At 41.2% G+C, this 16,449-nt stretch overlaps 1 protein-coding gene across 1 annotated transcript in view; it reads left to right on the top strand.

Annotated features, from left to right (window-relative positions):
- Nucleotides 1–12,285: 12,285 nt before the first annotated feature.
- The window catches only part of GUCY1A2 (guanylate cyclase 1 soluble subunit alpha 2), a 275,698-nt gene continuing 271,534 nt past the window's right edge, over nucleotides 12,286–16,449 (top strand). Inside the window, exon 1 of the mRNA XM_023644737.2 lies at nucleotides 12,286–12,714. Within this exon, the coding sequence (XP_023500505.1) occupies nucleotides 12,427–12,714 (288 nt within the window). The 5' untranslated portion in view covers nucleotides 12,286–12,426. The remainder of the gene's footprint in view (nucleotides 12,715–16,449) is intronic.

Below are 16,449 nucleotides of genomic sequence, written 5' to 3'. Positions count from 1 at the left end.
TGCAGCATTCTCCTGTGCAGAATGAGATGATAGCATGTAATTCTTGTAGGCATTATTACACCAACTTCACAGGTAAATAAAATGAGGCATAGGGAGATCAGGAACTTGTGCAAGCTTACTTAGTGAGAGAATTGGGAATTAAACATGAGGTCCGGCTTCTTCTACTGCTCTGGTTAAATTCCTCCTGTCTTTTCTAGGTTACTCAAACAGCCTCCTAATTGCTTTCCTTGGTAACAATTTTAGCTGTTCAAGTCTATTCTTCACATAGTCATTTAATCTTTCTAATATGCAAACGTGACTCCTCAACGGGATACACAAAGCTGTCTGTAGTCTGGGACCTGTCCATCTCTTATTATCCATATTCTACTGAGCCCTGCTTTGACTTCACACTCCAGCAACTCTGAACTGTTGTATTTCTTGGTGCATGTCTGTTGTTTCTCAATTTTGTGCCTTTACTCTGGCTAGCTCACTGCCTAGAATACCCCGCTAACTCTTCTGTCTTCAAAGTTCTATTTATTCTTTAAAACTCAGCTTAGACATCTTCATCTCCAAGAAGGCATTTAAACTTCCTTTTTTCTAAGTTTGTCTTAAGTGCTTTTCTCTATCCTGTGTGTATCTCCGTTATTAAAACTACCATTTTTGTATCAGTTTGTGTGTCTGTTTCTCCCAAGGTTTTTTTTTTTTTCATTTAGCTCTCCTGCAAGGTCCTTGAAGACAAAGATTATGTTTTAGTCTCCTGTCTCTTCACAAGACCTAGTACAGTGCTTGACATGAAATATTACTCAATAAATGCCTGTTGAATGAAGGAATGAGTTAATGTATATATGTTGCTTTTATTATTTTTCCCAATAAAACCAGAAATGTTTTTTGTGTTTTCTGTGTGGAGCAATTATCTCTAAGTCTTTAGACCATAATCATAGTTGAGGCAATTATCACGCTGAAGAAAAGAAAATGAATTCCATCCTTGATATGAATTCCTGTTTTAATAAAGAATTGCTTTACATAAAATAAATCATGAAATTACTGTTTAATAGGAAGAAGAATGCTTTCATTACCCTTAGGAGAGCATTTTCTATTTTTTCTCTGTTTAATATAAATAAGTTGAAGGTATAATGAAAAGAAAATGTAAAGGACCTTTATTCATACAATTTAAATTCCTCATAACTAATTAATGATAGAAGCAAAATCTTTTCCTGTTTGTATATGTATCCATTCAAGCATGAAAGTACCAATAACTTGTTCCAAGTTGTCGATTTACTCAACAGGAATATGTCTATTTTCTATTTCACAAACTGGGTACCAATAACTAAGAAAAAAAAAAAGGATTGGTTTTCTTTGTGAAAAGAATGTATAGCTTTGTTTTAGAACCTTGGATCTTGCCACAATCTAATATCCTGTTTTTGATTGCTGTATTCCAATGAATTTGAGTGACAATATAGCTTTGCCAATGCTCATGTTTACTTAATTGCCAAGTGTATGAGGGGTATTATAATCTGTTTTATAAATTGACATTATTTTTTAGTGATTAATATTGACTTCCTTTTAAATCTGCCTGGATTGCATAGAAATTATATTATGTCATTTATGTATAATGAGAATAAGGTATTGTTTTTGCTAATGGAAAACTACCAACAAAAAGCAAACAGCAAAAAGCAAAGGTGTTCATTTTTGAAATAGAACACCAAATAGAGCAGGGAACAACTGAGAAAGAAATTCTGCTAAAATAATTGGAAATCAAGGACACCGAGAATCTATGACCTCATCAGCCTGGAGACAATTAATTTTATTATGGTTCATTACATAACCTCCTGAAAATACAAGCATAGTGTAAACTAAGAGACATGAAGAAGCAGTGAAAAGAACTACAGATGGAGAACAAGTTGAGTCTTTCCCTTTGGTGGCTTTAATGCTATTTTGCTTTCAAAAATGCTTTCGTTATCTTGTTACAAAAACATTTTGGAAGTAATTAATTGTGATATTTGGATGGGGAATTTTCATTTATACTCTAATCGAATTATTTAAACTACTGTTTGAGGAGCTTTTAAAGTTGCAAATGGCGGCTCCTGCCTTATAAAAATGGCCAGTGTGTATGGGAAATTTTGGGCATGACTCTTGATTTCAAAACCTTTTTAAATTTGTTTTCTCATACGTGAGTAGTGAGCACTCTCAGTCGTGCTGTCTCTGAACAAAGATCCGATTTGTTAAAACGTTCAGTAGTATATGAATCAGTGCTGTCCCCTAAGATGCTCTTCTTCTTGGTGTGCTCAGTCGGTGAACTCATCTAGCCACTGCTTCAATATCATTCTAGTCTGGTCTTTTCAAATGCATCTCCACTCCTGTTGGCTAATTTTCATTCTAGGATTGTATTTATTGTGACCACAGGATAGCTCCCCCTGGGTATCTTATAGTCATCTTGACAAATCTCAATATTCACACAGCCATTTCTCTCTCTCTATATTCTCTTTTCTGCCTCTAATACTCTTGCACTTGGCTAACAGTGTTTTCAAATTGTATATTTGTTCCGGCCCGCTAACTGACAAGAAATTCCTGAGAGCCAATCTTTTCAGTTTGTACGGATGAACATTCTTTTTCAGTTGTTGAGACCAAAAGTAGCAAGCTCAAAATCTTTCTCTGATAGAAAAGGGAAATGTATTAGGTTGAACATAAGAACACAAATATATGGTATGAGTCAAGGTGGCATGATTTTTCTTGACCAATCTGGTTTAGAATCCACTTCACTGAGTCAACCAAGTCACTGTTTTAGGACATCAAATGAAGGATTTTTGGGTGTGTTTGTTAAGTATAGGACACACCACCAATCCTAACACAGAAGTGAAACTCACTGGGTCTCTTGGAGGTTCCTTTTTCTTTTTTTTTTGAGGAAGACTAGCCCTGAGCTAACATCTGCTGCCAACCCTCCCCTTTTTGCTGAAGAAGACTGGCCCTAAGCTAACATCCGTGCCCATCTTCCTCTACTTTATACGTGGGACACCTATCACATCATGGCTTGCCAAGCGGTGCCGTGTCCGCACCCGGGATCCGAACCGGTGAACCCCAGGCTGCCAAAGTGGAACGTGTGCACTTAACTGCTGCGACACCAGGCTGGCCCATGGAGGTTCCATTTTTCAAAAAACATAGTTTCTGTAGAGGGTAACTTTTCCTCTCATTGGTTTATTAATGACTGATGTGTTTTGAAAATTGGCCATTTTAGATAATAGGGAGCTAAAATGGGGAGGTGATGTACTTTATTGACTTGGATTACATTCTTGGACAATATCATAGGCAGATAATATATAACAGGTATGCCCCAGTTTTGAACAATATAGAAAATGGTTGTGTGTGTGTGTGTGTGTGTATGTGCATACACGCATATGTGTGCATATGGAGAGGTTAAGATCATGAAGAGGTCACATATCTTAGTGTTAGTGGTATGCAACTGATTTCCTGAACAACTGAGCAGTCTTCCCTGTTGGCTTATGTTCTAGGGAATAATGGACTGTATGGATGAATGGGTAGCTTTTCTTCATCTGTACAACACTCTCTTCACGTCACATCCCAGGTCAAAAAGTTAAAATGATTTTTTTTCAATGGCTGCCAGAGAAAGTCCATAGTAAGGCCTTTCCCAAACTGTTTATTTTTATTTTTTTCCTTTCTTTTTTGTGAGGAAGATTGGCCCTGAGCTGAGATCTGTTGCTAATCTTCCTCTTTTTGCTTGAGGAAGATGGTCCCTGAGCTAACATCTATGCCAATCTCCCTCTACTTTGCATGTGGGATGCTGTCACAGCATGGCTTGATGAGTGGTGTGTAGGTCTTTGATTGGATCCAAACCTGTCAACCCCAGGTCACTGAAGCAGTGTGCGTGAACTTAATGACTATGCCACCAAGCTGGCCCCCCAAACTGTTTTCTTTTTAAATTCTATTTCTCACCATTCCTAAATATGCATTCTCTGATCCAGTTTCGATGGCATACCCAGCATTTCCAAACACAATGTACTTTCTCTCTTCTCCAATACACTCACTTCCATCTACTCAAATTTTATCCATTTTTCAAAGGCCAATTCAAGTCCCACTCCATTCATAAGTAAATATCTAGAGTTCATCTTTATTTTTCTTAAAATGTTATTATACTTATTTTACAAAGGACATCCGATCTGGTACTATTTTTAATTTAATTTTATTTTTTTATTCTTTTTTTTTTTTTGCAAGGAAGATTGTCACTGAGCTAACATCTGTGCCAATCTTCCTCTTTTATGTGGGATGGTGCCACAGCGTGGCTTGATGAGCTGTGCTATGTCTATGCCCAGGATCTGGGCCTGTGAACCCTGGGGTGCCAAGGGAGTGCACGAACTTAACCACTGTGCCACCAGGCCGGCCCCTGATCTGGTACTATTTTGTATGGCCATTTAAGTTTTGATATTATTTAACCTTTCCTATGCTTATTAGAGTGTACATTCTCCAAGGCAGGGACCATATCTTATCTTTATAATGTTCACTGTGCTATGCTGTCCACTAAACTTTCAGTTACTCAAATACTTGTTGAGATGAATGGATACGGATGAATTAACTTTGCCGTGATGGGTATGTGTAACTGGATTAATGCAAACCTGTTCTTACTACCTAAGAAAGCAGCTCAAATGATACTCTCTACAAATAATAAGTTAGAATTTTTTTCCCTCCCCAAGGCATAGTCTTTCTTAGTGAGAACTTTCTACAATAGAACTATGAAATGAGATTTTGCAGGGCTAAGAGCTCTGCCTGTGATTAACTATGTGCCGTTGGACCATGGACAGGTCCCTCAATCTTTGGATGCTTTCGTTTCTCTATCAACAAACGCAATAAAGTGCCTTTTTCCCCTTGCTCGAAGTAGAAATTATAGGGAATAATGAGCCCTACTCTTGCCTCTCCTGTTCTTTTCAAACAAAGAATAGTCACCAAGGTTTCAGGGTCAGTTTTAAAGAAGAATCTTTAAAAAACATTTCATGAGATAATATTGTTTTGCTAAGCTGTCAACATATAGAGTCCTTGGTAAACAGATGCTATTTATAAGAAATATCAAAAGCAATATTGTATGTGTCTTTCCAATTATTTTGTTTTTTATTATGTATTCAAAGCTTAGTTGATAGACAGTTAATGAGTTGAAACATTATAAATTTTTGAATTATAGAATAATGCACTACACATAAATCACACGTTAGGTAATATTCTGCACACAGATTTATTATAGCAGAAGATGACATTAAGATGCAAAAGTTTTATTTTACATTTGTAAGCTGTTATTGTCTATTTACTTTTTTAGAATCTGTAATAAAGATAAAAGACGAGCTCTTCTGAGAACTTGGGAAGGGCTGAGCAGCAGGGTTGCATTTCCCCAACTAGGTGCCAATGGGTCTGGGGATGCTGTAGTGAATGCACAGGGCTGTGGAGGGATAATTAAAAAATTTGAAGTAAACACAATGATACTCAGCATCTGTTGAAAACTGAGCAATTAGCTTAAAGCAGTTTATAGTTTTAACATTGGATTGAGCTACATTATGTTAATCACTTCACACATTCGTGAAGGTGAACTTTTGGAAGTTATTAACGATAAAAAGCAAGAACCATGGGAAAATCAATGTGGAATAGAAGAGTGGCAATGTCTACTCTCACCCCCCAGGTTTGAGAAGCTGTGCAGTGGCCAATTTTATTAATTAATTAGAATAATTAATTAAATAGTTACAATTATTTGAGAATGAAATAAAGTATTACTTTTTCCTACTTTACGTATATTGTATTTTCAAATGCTATTAAGTTGTTGGGATATAAATGCTTAGTAAATTGTTTGGGCACAACTATATTATAAATTGAATTGTTAGGTAGTTCTTTTGGTGTAGGGTGCTGTTAAAAATTACTTAGAAAACATGAAAACCAGAACATTTGGGAATTTTCTTCCCTGAGATAAAAGTGCAAAGACTTTACTGGATTGAGCAGGCGTAGGTCCGGTTTATGTCTGCATAAGCTGGAGGGAAACACAGAGTCACTCATGGGGTCTTGGCGCAGAGAACTTGGGCTTTGGAATGAGCGTCTACACAGGTACATGCCTCTCACCTGGAAACAAGGATTCAGCTAGTAATGTGGCCCTATTAAGACCCCATGTGAATTAGAGAAATGAAATGTTATTATTTTAGTTCCCTGTGCTGGTACAGATGCCTGTCCATTTTTGTACACCAAAGAGGAATTAATGCTCGTTTTGCTCACTGTAAGGAGAACTGATAGAAATGAGTAAACATATGTTTTATTTTACAAATTTCACATCTTTCGGTAGAGAAATGTTTTAGCATTATTTTAACACTAACTTGTTTTTTAGGCTCGAATTAATCTATTCATTGCTCTTGTCACTCATTTCAATATCCACCTTGAAATATTTTCCAGAAATGATTATAGCATGAGTATAAATTGTGATTCGTTTCTTAATTTCTTAAACAGAAATTTTTCCTATTATTTTAAGGGATCTAAGTACATTGCTTTTTAATCATTATTAGTAACATTTTGCTAATGTTTATTTTATATCATGACAAGGGCACAACATTTCATTCTTAACATTTAATACTTTTAAGAATTCTAGTATTTATATTAAAGTTGGATTTAAAAAAATAAATTCATTATTTAAAAATAATGATTAAATAAGATTGCATATTCATGACAAATTGGACATATTTAAGTAAATGTCTATTAAGATTAACAAGGTTATATCAAGACTCTCATTGATAATTCATACTTATTATTGTTAGCTGTCAAGCTTAATAAGTTGCAGACAGGAGGATATGATTCCTTTCTATAATATAATAAAGCAGACAGAAGAATTAGGTTATGAAAAGACAGAGAGATGGTGAACCTCTAACCAAATACAATTGAGTTGAAATTTTTCTCTTTTATCCATTTAATTCTGTGAGCCATGTTCATGGCAGCTTTGTATAGAGAGAAGATCTTAGGCAATTAAAGAAGGGATTTGCAGGAGAACTGCATTCTCAGAATAGATAAGACAGGGAGGAAAAAGAGAAGCTGATCTTAGGATGTGTGAGGGGAAATTTTTATAGGCATAAGATATGTCTGAAAAGAAAATGAGTAACTCCACAAATACAAAAATGAATAAATATTGGGAACTGATGATACCCTAGAGATTTTACCCAACCCTTTTAATTTAGAGGTGAGGGGTCTGTGTCCAGAGAGATTAAGCAACTTGCTTTTGGTCACATGACTGCTTATTGGCAGAGAAGCTACTAGAAAGTAGAGCTTCTGCACAGATCAGTGCTTTTCATGACATTGTGTTCCAGGGAATAATTCCAACATGTTAATTGTGTATGCAATGTCTATTTATAATGCAATAAACCACTCACATTGTGATTTTAATTCATCAGATTTGTTTTTCTCTGTTTTTAGGACATTTGAGGACAATTACAAGAGGCAAGCAGGAAATGTGTTTCAATGGAAATAGCATGAGCTTAGGAGTGAGGACTGGAATTCTGACTAATATCAGCTCCAAGATCTTGGGGAAGATATTTAAAATCTCTGGGCAAGAATTTTTATATCTGTAAAATTGGGAAAATGTATCCTATTGTGGCATTGTAAAGATTAAATAAAGCAACAAGTAAACAGACTGGTCCATTGTGGGTTCTCAGTAAATGTTCATTCACCATTACTTACATAGATTTAGAAGGCAAAGGTTTGGAAATAATTTGGAAGGCAAAAGATTTGGGTACAAGGTGGAAAGAAATATTTAAGAAAGTGATTAAAGACTACAATGGACACAATTCAATCACTTATTGACAAAATATTGCTCTTATTAGACATATAAGGACAATAAAAACATCTGCAGAAAGGCACAATAATTTCCAATATAGTCTACATTTAGTGTCTGAAAAAGAAACCCATCTTAAAGTGTTTAGAGAGCTAATGATGCTGAGGACAAAATGGCTGGGAATTGTAGGAATCATCGACTTTAGGGTCTCTCTTCAGAGGAGGATGGATTTCTGCAGCACGTGGTCAAGAGGGCAAAGCCACTTAAGGAAGAGAGTGTTGTCCGCCAGAGGCACCGATTATTTTCTCTTTTTCTTGCTTTCTTGGATATGGTGGCATCAAAACGAGACAGTCATCCCACTCATAACTTCTAAGTATCTTTCTGGTACAAATTCTACTAAGTGTTGCATTGACTTTATTGTTTTTCTTTATTTCCTCCCTGCTCCTGCCTCCCTTCTTCTTGTTTCGCGCAACAAGTACCCTCTCCCTTCAGAATGGTTTTGTGCTGAAGTATAACAGTAAGGTGGTGGGTTGCATTGTCTTCTCTGTGTCCCTTTATATATGAATAAAGCAGTTGGTTCTTCTCATTTTGATATTATTTTTAATGTTTAGTTTTACTTACAAAATTATGCAAGATTATGAAGCACAGTCTCTCCACTATTATTTGTTCACAATATTTCACTGAGAAAGTATGTTCATCCTCTTTTAAAAAAGAGTATGGGAAAGCGAGAGGTGTAGACAGATCTCATTCAAGGAACATGGACAAGGGTGAAACTGCAGGTGAGGAGTGTGTGTGTGTGTGTGTGTGTGTGTGTGTAATTTTCTAGGTTAGGGATCTAGAAAAATTTGCCCTAGTTAAGAATTCACCAGCTACTACATTTTTTCGGAGCACTTGCTTTAATGTTATGTGCACAGTTCTTGTGAGTTGCCAGATTTATGTAAAGATTAAGTACAGGGAGAGATTTCCTCCGTCTTCTGATATCAGGCAAGAGCTCTGCTCCAGGGAATGCTTAGGCAGATGTTACAGGTTTTCTTGCTGGAGACTTAGATGGATGAAAAGAAATTAGGAAAGAGTTTGGAGCAAAGAATTTGGGGAGTGAGAACTGACTGTACTTTTTATTTGAATTTGACAGAGGTGATTTTTCTTTAACTACTTCCCCAGGAAGGACGAAAATCAAATTAAATGAGGCAGGGTAAGTGAAAGGAGTTTATAAATAGCAATGCTGTATATGAAGGTAAGGCATGTACAACAATAGCTGTTTTATATTTAAAGGGGAAATAATCACTATCTTAGTTAAGGTGGAGAATCTGCTTTCTTAAGGAGTCCTTCCCGACTCTTGATCAACCTGAAGTGAGCCCTCAGGTGCCCTCACCGACTTCACAAACAAACCAGTACCTTCCTGCCTATCCCTTTTCCAACAGGGACCTGGCTTTCAGGAGTTTATTGAAACACAACACATCCAGCGAGGTTGGATTTGCCGGCATGAGTCTTTGCAAGTTTCTTTTTCTAAAATCAGAACACAAACTCTTCATTTTCAGTGGACTACTCTTTCCTAAAGTGTTTGGATTCCTTTTAGTAGCTCTAAGGCTTTTAGAAATTTTTTATGGAGAGTAAGTTATTTAGACCTATTGGGTTCTTTAAAAAATGTTAATTCAAATAGTATAGAACACAGCACTCTTCATACCGAGAGCTCTTGAATCCTGCTCCTGAAACAGAAATATAAAGAAAACCTTTGAAAGTAATACAGATGATGTACTGTCAATAGCTAGGCCTCCATTTGTTTATAGTTTAAAAATCAGTGGGAAAATCATGATCAAAGACAGGCTAATTCATACAGAAAATTGTAAGACCACTTCATCTGGCCAGATTCTGTAAAAAGTCTTTGATTCAAATGGTTCACACAAAGGAAAAATGTCCTGTAGGTTTAGAATTCCTTCTGGCAATAAATTTCCAGTGTAAACAGGAAGACTCTGGGGCCTCTTGTCAGTTTTAGAAACAAATGATACTCATTGCTTTGCACTCAGTCATTTTGACTTTCAGACAAGATCTGGAATGATTAGTAAAAGTTATGGTTTTAAATTCAATGGCAAAGATTATTTACCATTACCATACTAGAATTTGTGTGTGTGTGTGTGTGTGTGTGTGCAACAGGGGTTTATTAAAAGAATGTGAAGCACATACGCTTTAGCATCCTTAAAAGAAGTTCCAAAATTGTATGTCTCTAAAGAACTTGACAATGACATCACCATTACTAAAGACAAGAACTAAGAACTCCAGTATGCCAGGAGTGGTACTGCATAGCAAAAATATTGATCAGTTTCCCCAAAGTTGGAATAATTTTCAAAGGAACCATCCATGTATTTCAGACAAAAAAGGACAGTGAAACTTTTTAGCAAAAGTGATGACTACTTTTTACGATAAAAAGTATAATTTGTGTCTAATCCCCAGTGGAAACAAATGCACATAGAATTAAGTGAAGTAATGGGGAAATCAACAGTAGATACACCACACAATCAAAATAATCATAATAATTAATAATAATTAATATTATTATTTTAAAAGGGAGGCCTGAATTTCCTCTGCTAAGAGAAGAAACTATGCAGTTAGCAACTTACTCAGCAGGTTGAGAAAGAACATATTTTTAAAGGAGAGCATGTGAGTGAGAGTACACAGTTTGCATGTCGTTAGTGCCCATTTAAAATCTGAGAATCAGGAGTGTCTCTGAATCAATTTGAGTAGATTTTTTCCAAAATATAAAAGGAAACTTCAAATAGCGTTTATATTTGTCTGGGTCCTCATAAATAACTGGGAAAACTTAGAGTTAAAGCAAATTGGGGTTGGGGTACAGCAAAGGGTTTTTTTGTTGTTGTTTTTAAAATATACACAATCCACAAACGTATCTGCCTTCGCCTTGGAAGGATCAGTCCTTTAAAACAAACGCTTTGGCTTCTGTGGCCCTGGGGAGCTAAAGCCAGAGTCCCTGAACTTTTCTTTCCGGGGAAGGGGAACGGGGTTGCTCATCGGCTTTGCTGCCGCGGGAAGCGCAGCCTGGGACCTGTCTTCTGGGACACTCTTATTTGCCCCTCCTTCCCATCCCTTGCCCTCATGTGAGAACAAGTCCCAGGCTTTTCTGGAGCTAAGGCAAGCGCAATGGGGCCGGGCGCTGAGAGCGGCTGCTGGTTTGCCATGAGGCAAGCTTTGGCACGAAGCAGCTCCACCGCAAACTCTAGGCAAGAGATGAGCTCGCGTTGTGGCGAGTCTGTTCTTGGGCTTTGGAAAGCCTTTCTTCACCACTCCCCTTAGCTTTCCGAGCGGAATTTGCAGCCAAGTGCGAACAGATCGCATATCTGGCGTAAAGAGGCGGGAGAAGGAAGGACATGGGATCACTCCCCAGTCTTCCCCCAGCCGGGTCCTAGGTAGTGGAGTCTGCAGAGGAACTGTCTCCCAGTTCGCGACGCCCGCAAACGCGGCTGCAGGTGGCCGGCGGAGCTGTCCAGCACTAGTGCGGAGCCAGGAGCCCTGCGCGCCCAGCCCGGCTGCCGCTCAGCAACAGGGCTCTCGCCCGAGCAGACGCTGTCCTCATTCACTGTCGCCCGGCTCGGGGCTCGCTCGGATCCCACGCGGCCTCGAGTGAGGCGGAGAACGCTCGTCCCCAAGAGCAGCTCCTGCAGGATGGGTGCCAACATGTTGCCCCTTCCCTTCCTTTCTAAGCGTCTCCTCTGGAATGGACGGGCTGGGCCGCTCGACCTTAACCCTGCGCCTCGGAACTTAATAAATAAACTCGGAGGAAGGCGGGCAAAGGACAAATATGGTCCCTAATCCCCCACTTCAAGCTCTCAGGCTTCCCCTTTAGAGGAGGCTCCAAAGGGAGGTCTTCCGCCCCTGGCCCCGCGCCCCTCTCCCTTCCAGCACCCGCCGGTGCTGCCTCTCCCGCGGACGAGTGGGTAGGGCGTTTGGGGTCGGGGCCCTTTGGGCTGATCCGAGCTACGGTGCCCTCCTCCTCCTCGGTGGGAGTGGGGAGGGCGGGTAGAGGACGGCAACGAAGTGTCCTCGTTGCTCCTGAAACGTGGCGACAGGCGAGGCAGAGACTCCCAATGAGTATGATGGTGACACGTGATACCGGCGGAGGGAGAGCATGGGGGGGTGGGGGATAAAGGGAGAAGGAGGGAGGCGGGCAGCTGGGGGAGAGAGGCGGGAGGGGAGGGGCGGGGGGAGAGCGGGAAAGGGGGCCGAGAGAGGCGCGCGGGCGGCAGAAGCCGCTGCCTCCCCGAGCGCACGGGCCGCAGCCTCGCGCCCGGCAGCCCGCGCTCGCACACTCGCAGCCGCCCCGCGAGCGGGAGCGCGGCGCACGGCGATGCGCCGAGGCGGGCGCTGAGCGGCGCCGCGCGAGCAGCAGCAGAGGCGGCGGCGGCCCCCAGCCCAGCCCGGCGCCACCGCCGAGCCCGGGCCCCAAGGTGCCGCGAAGCCCCAAGTTCCCGCCATGAGCAGCCGGCGCCGGGGGCTCCGCGGCTCCGGGGGCTCCCTCCCGGCCGAGGGCGACCGCAGCGCCCCGCGGCCCCGACGCGCCTAACGCCGCCGCTCGCCGGTCCCGCCGCCGCCGCCGCCCGCGTCCCCGCCGCCGCCGCCTCGGCCGCCGCCGCGCCGCCAGCAGCATGTCTCGCCGGAAGATCTCGTCCGAGTCCTTCAGCTCGCTGGGCTCCGACTACCTGGAGACCAGCCCCGAGGAGGAGGGGGAGTGCCCCCTGGCCCGGCTCTGCTGGAACGGCAGCCGGAGCCCGCCCGGGCCGCCTCAGCCCCGCGCCGCCGCCGCCGCCGCCCCGACCCCGGCTGCCTCCGCCGCCGCCGCCGCCGCCACGGCCGGGGCCAGGAGGGCGCAGCGCCGGCGGCGGGTCAACCTGGACTCGCTGGGCCAGAGCATCAGCCGCCTGACGGCACCCTCGGTGAGCTGGGCGGAGGAGGGCCGGCCTCGGGAGAGAGCCGGGGAGCGGGAAAGTTGGCGCCGGGCAGCCGGGGCGTGCGCGCGGGGCCCGACCGCTGGGGGGCAGCCCGGCCTCGCCCCGGCCGGCCTGGGGCTCCCGGAGGCCCCGGGCGCCTGCGAGCCGGACCCCGGGGCTCTGGCGGAAGGGGCGTTAGAGCACGGGAAAGGAGCCAGATCTCACTCTCCCGGGATGTCCTGCCTCGGGGGCCTGTCTGCCCACCTCCAGCCTTGTCCCCTCCTTCGTCGCGGTCACCCCGGCGGCCCAGTGCTCCTTCACACCCACCTGTTTTCTGTCCCCTAAACTTTCCCAGGCACTGTGGTCTGCAGTTCCCATTTCCATGTCTTTCATCTCTGTTCTCTAGCATCCCAAAGGAACCCCTCCGCCTTCCAGGAAACGCTTCCTCTTTTTTCCCACACTCTGTTGGTCTTAGCGTGACCTTCTCTGACATCTGTGAATTCCACAGGCTGTCTGCATTCTGTGTTGCATCCCTTTTCTCAAATCTTAAGGAACTGGCTGTCAGATACTTTTTTGAGTTGCCTTCTGATGAAGAAACCTCTAATCTCTTGTTTTCTCCCCACCTTGTGGCCTTTTTTCTTATTCACTGGGCATTCTTCTCGGGGTAAACCTAGTGTCTGGTTTCTAAACCTCTCTGGTATTTCTTGCACCTGTACCTCATCCTTCACTCTCTTTTCCCTGGATTCTTCAGTGCTTTCCCCTTCATTTTTTTTGTTCCTTCCTTATATGAGGACCTTCATAAATATCTGTTGAGTGAATAAATGTCTTCCTAGCCCTCTCTGAACTTGTGCTCATTTGGGGATGTCTGTATCAGCAGTTCCAGGTGTACTCCAGACTCCCTCTGCTTCTAGGCATCTTTCCAGAGTTCTGCCTCGCTCCTGCTCAGGCATTTCAACTACCCTGACTTTCACTGTTTGCAGGAATGCCAGACCTTGTTCCAGTCTTTCTTTAACTGGAAGAGGTCTGTTTTGAAGGAATCCACTCCATTGCAGACAGAATCAGAAGGAGATCTATCCACTTTTTATTCTCACCCAGATCTTAGGTATAAGGAAGTCAACTCCTGACGACCCTTTTGTCTGCCCACCCCTAGGACTTTTACTTCTTTAAAGTTTCCAAAATGAGTCTGCACATTGATCTTGTTTGACTACTCTTGAGTCTTCATTTTCAAAATACTCTTTCAGTTTGATACTGATTGTAGGAGGGACCTGAGAAGGAGTGGGATCCTGAGGGACTGGGTACCAGGCAGTCCTACAAATCTCCTTGTGGCCCTTGCATTAGTGGAGAATTTACCTCTTCTTTTGTCAATGGACTGCTCTTCGATTGTCTTCCTTTTCTTGTGTATTTTTTCTTCAGTTTACCTTTCTGCCACTTCTTCCATTGACAGCCTAGAAACAAAACTCAGAGTGGGTTGGCTACTGTTTGCTATTCTTTACTGCAAATATTTCCCAGGAAGCATAATCTTAGGAAGTGTTTGATGTTGCAAATTGTTGAACATAAGCCTTTATCAAAGGACTTGAGTAATCCTGTGCATCTGTAGTTTTGTGTCAGTATCTAAATAACGTTTGTGTGATATACTAATTCTTTGGTACAACAGGTTCATAGCTGATGGAATGATTTTACTAAAGATAATAGTTTTTGGAGGAATTGTTTTTATAATCCTGGAGGGTTTTTCTGCCTAAGAATCAGAATTTACAAATTTCTAAAAAGTAATAGGATTGCCTCTGGTAATGCCAATTTACCAGTAAGACTATTCTCAACATGTTATGTGAGGAGCAGATAAAATAAACTGAACTCACGCGTTTACTATCATAAACCTTTATAAATCAAATTTGAATGACTCTTGCTTTTTGCTGGGTAAAAAGCATGTACCCAGATAATGGTTTTCAAGATAAGAAATTTGAAAATAATTATGATGATCAAATATATGCAACAGCTATATGTACTTTCCATGCTGTAATTCGTTTCTATTTCGGAAAAGGTCTTTCAGCTGCAATGCTGAGAACATACAGGGGAATATAGTGTAAAAATTTTCAACATCCTAGGCCCCTATGAACAAATTCTCATTGGCTAACCGTATCACCAATAGATTTGGTGACACAAAGAAAACAGAGATTACATTTCAAAGCAATGACTTATTTCTGTGGTCTCCACCCCCATTTTCTAGTATTTGGCAATCTAGAACACTGCTTCAAAAAGTTCCAGTAGATTCATTCTTCTACGTTGTCATCATTCTAAACTTCTCTGAATACTTGGGGAGATGAATTATGTCCTGTCTATTCTCTTTCATTAGAGCCAAACAACTTTTTTAAAAAAATAGATTTTTGAGAATAGCCATTGCCAGAGTATTCTTGGATGGGAATTTCTAGTTGTTGGGACTATTGTGAACCTTCTTGCATTCCATCACAGTATACTTAAAGGAGAAACTACAATTGTAATGGAAACTCCTGTCTTCTTAGTGGTCTCATGGAATGTTGTCTCAATTACTGGAGATTTGTTCTTTATTCAGAATAATTTGCAAGTAGGAAAATGGAAATGAATTTAATAAATACTAGGATATTGCCAAGTAATTAAACTAGTTATTTGATGAATGGGTTATTCAAACTCAGGTTTTTGATATTTTAATAGCCATTTTTAGATGCATTGATGTTGGCTATAAAGATTATACACAATTTTAATAATAAAAGAAAATTGAATTGACGAAATTGAAAGAAGTCCAGAATTGAGGAGACCTAGTTCTTATGCATTGTGCCTTGGACAACGAAATACTTGTGTATCTCTGTGCACATTGCGTTAACTCTCAAGGATTCTGCGAAGACATAGAATGTATTGTCAAGCTTTCAATAAACTGTCATAACGGCCTATGAAAGGAAAGGAAGCACATATTATGAGTTTTAAAACTTTGAGGAAAGAAGATTACTTTCTTAAGTAGGGGCATCCAAGTACTATTTATTCCACCCAATTATTAAAAAATATCTGAGGATCTACTATGTGGCAAGTATTGTGCAAAGAATTGGCAATAGAAATGCCAAACAAAACATTCCCAGTCTTGGACTTCATGAAACTTCTTTAATTATAGCCTTTATTTTAAGGAAACTTTGTTGAAGGAAAACATAAGATCTCCAATTGTCTTGGAGATGTCTAGGGGAAATTTTATTTATTGTCCACTTTGGATAGTTGTGTTCACTGTGAAGCTCAGGGGTGCAGCCACAACAATAAAAATAATCCTAAAGACTTGGCTAAAGATGCAAAAAGCACTTATTACATTATTTATTTTGAAATAATTTACTTGGGAACACATATGGAGAAACAGCTGGGGATTTTACATCAAGGGTGAATTTACTAATGCTTTTATTTCTATTTTATCCTTATAAATGAGAGTTGCTTAGAGTCCTATCACTTTGACATCGGTTTTGGGTTTGCTAATGTCAGCCTGTTGGTGAAGATATTCCAGGAGACTGACTCAAGGGCAAGGCTTCCCTAGGTTTCTTGTCAGAGGACTACTGGCTGTTACGGCATTGCAGGTGGCTTTGAAGACATCAGAAGCTATAGAGAGCAGAACAGCAGGAGAAGAAATATAGAACTGGAAGGACGGCAAATAAAAGCAGGAAAGCTACTGACATAGGGAATAATCCAAGAAGCTGAGAGGACAGTGAGGAAAGAAAAAGGGAGGGAAGCCTGGAT

Source organism: Equus caballus, chromosome 7 (assembly GCF_041296265.1).
Source record: "Equus caballus isolate H_3958 breed thoroughbred chromosome 7, TB-T2T, whole genome shotgun sequence".
Taxonomy (NCBI): Eukaryota; Metazoa; Chordata; class Mammalia; order Perissodactyla; family Equidae; genus Equus; species Equus caballus.
This window is presented reverse-complemented; position numbering and strand designations above follow the sequence as displayed.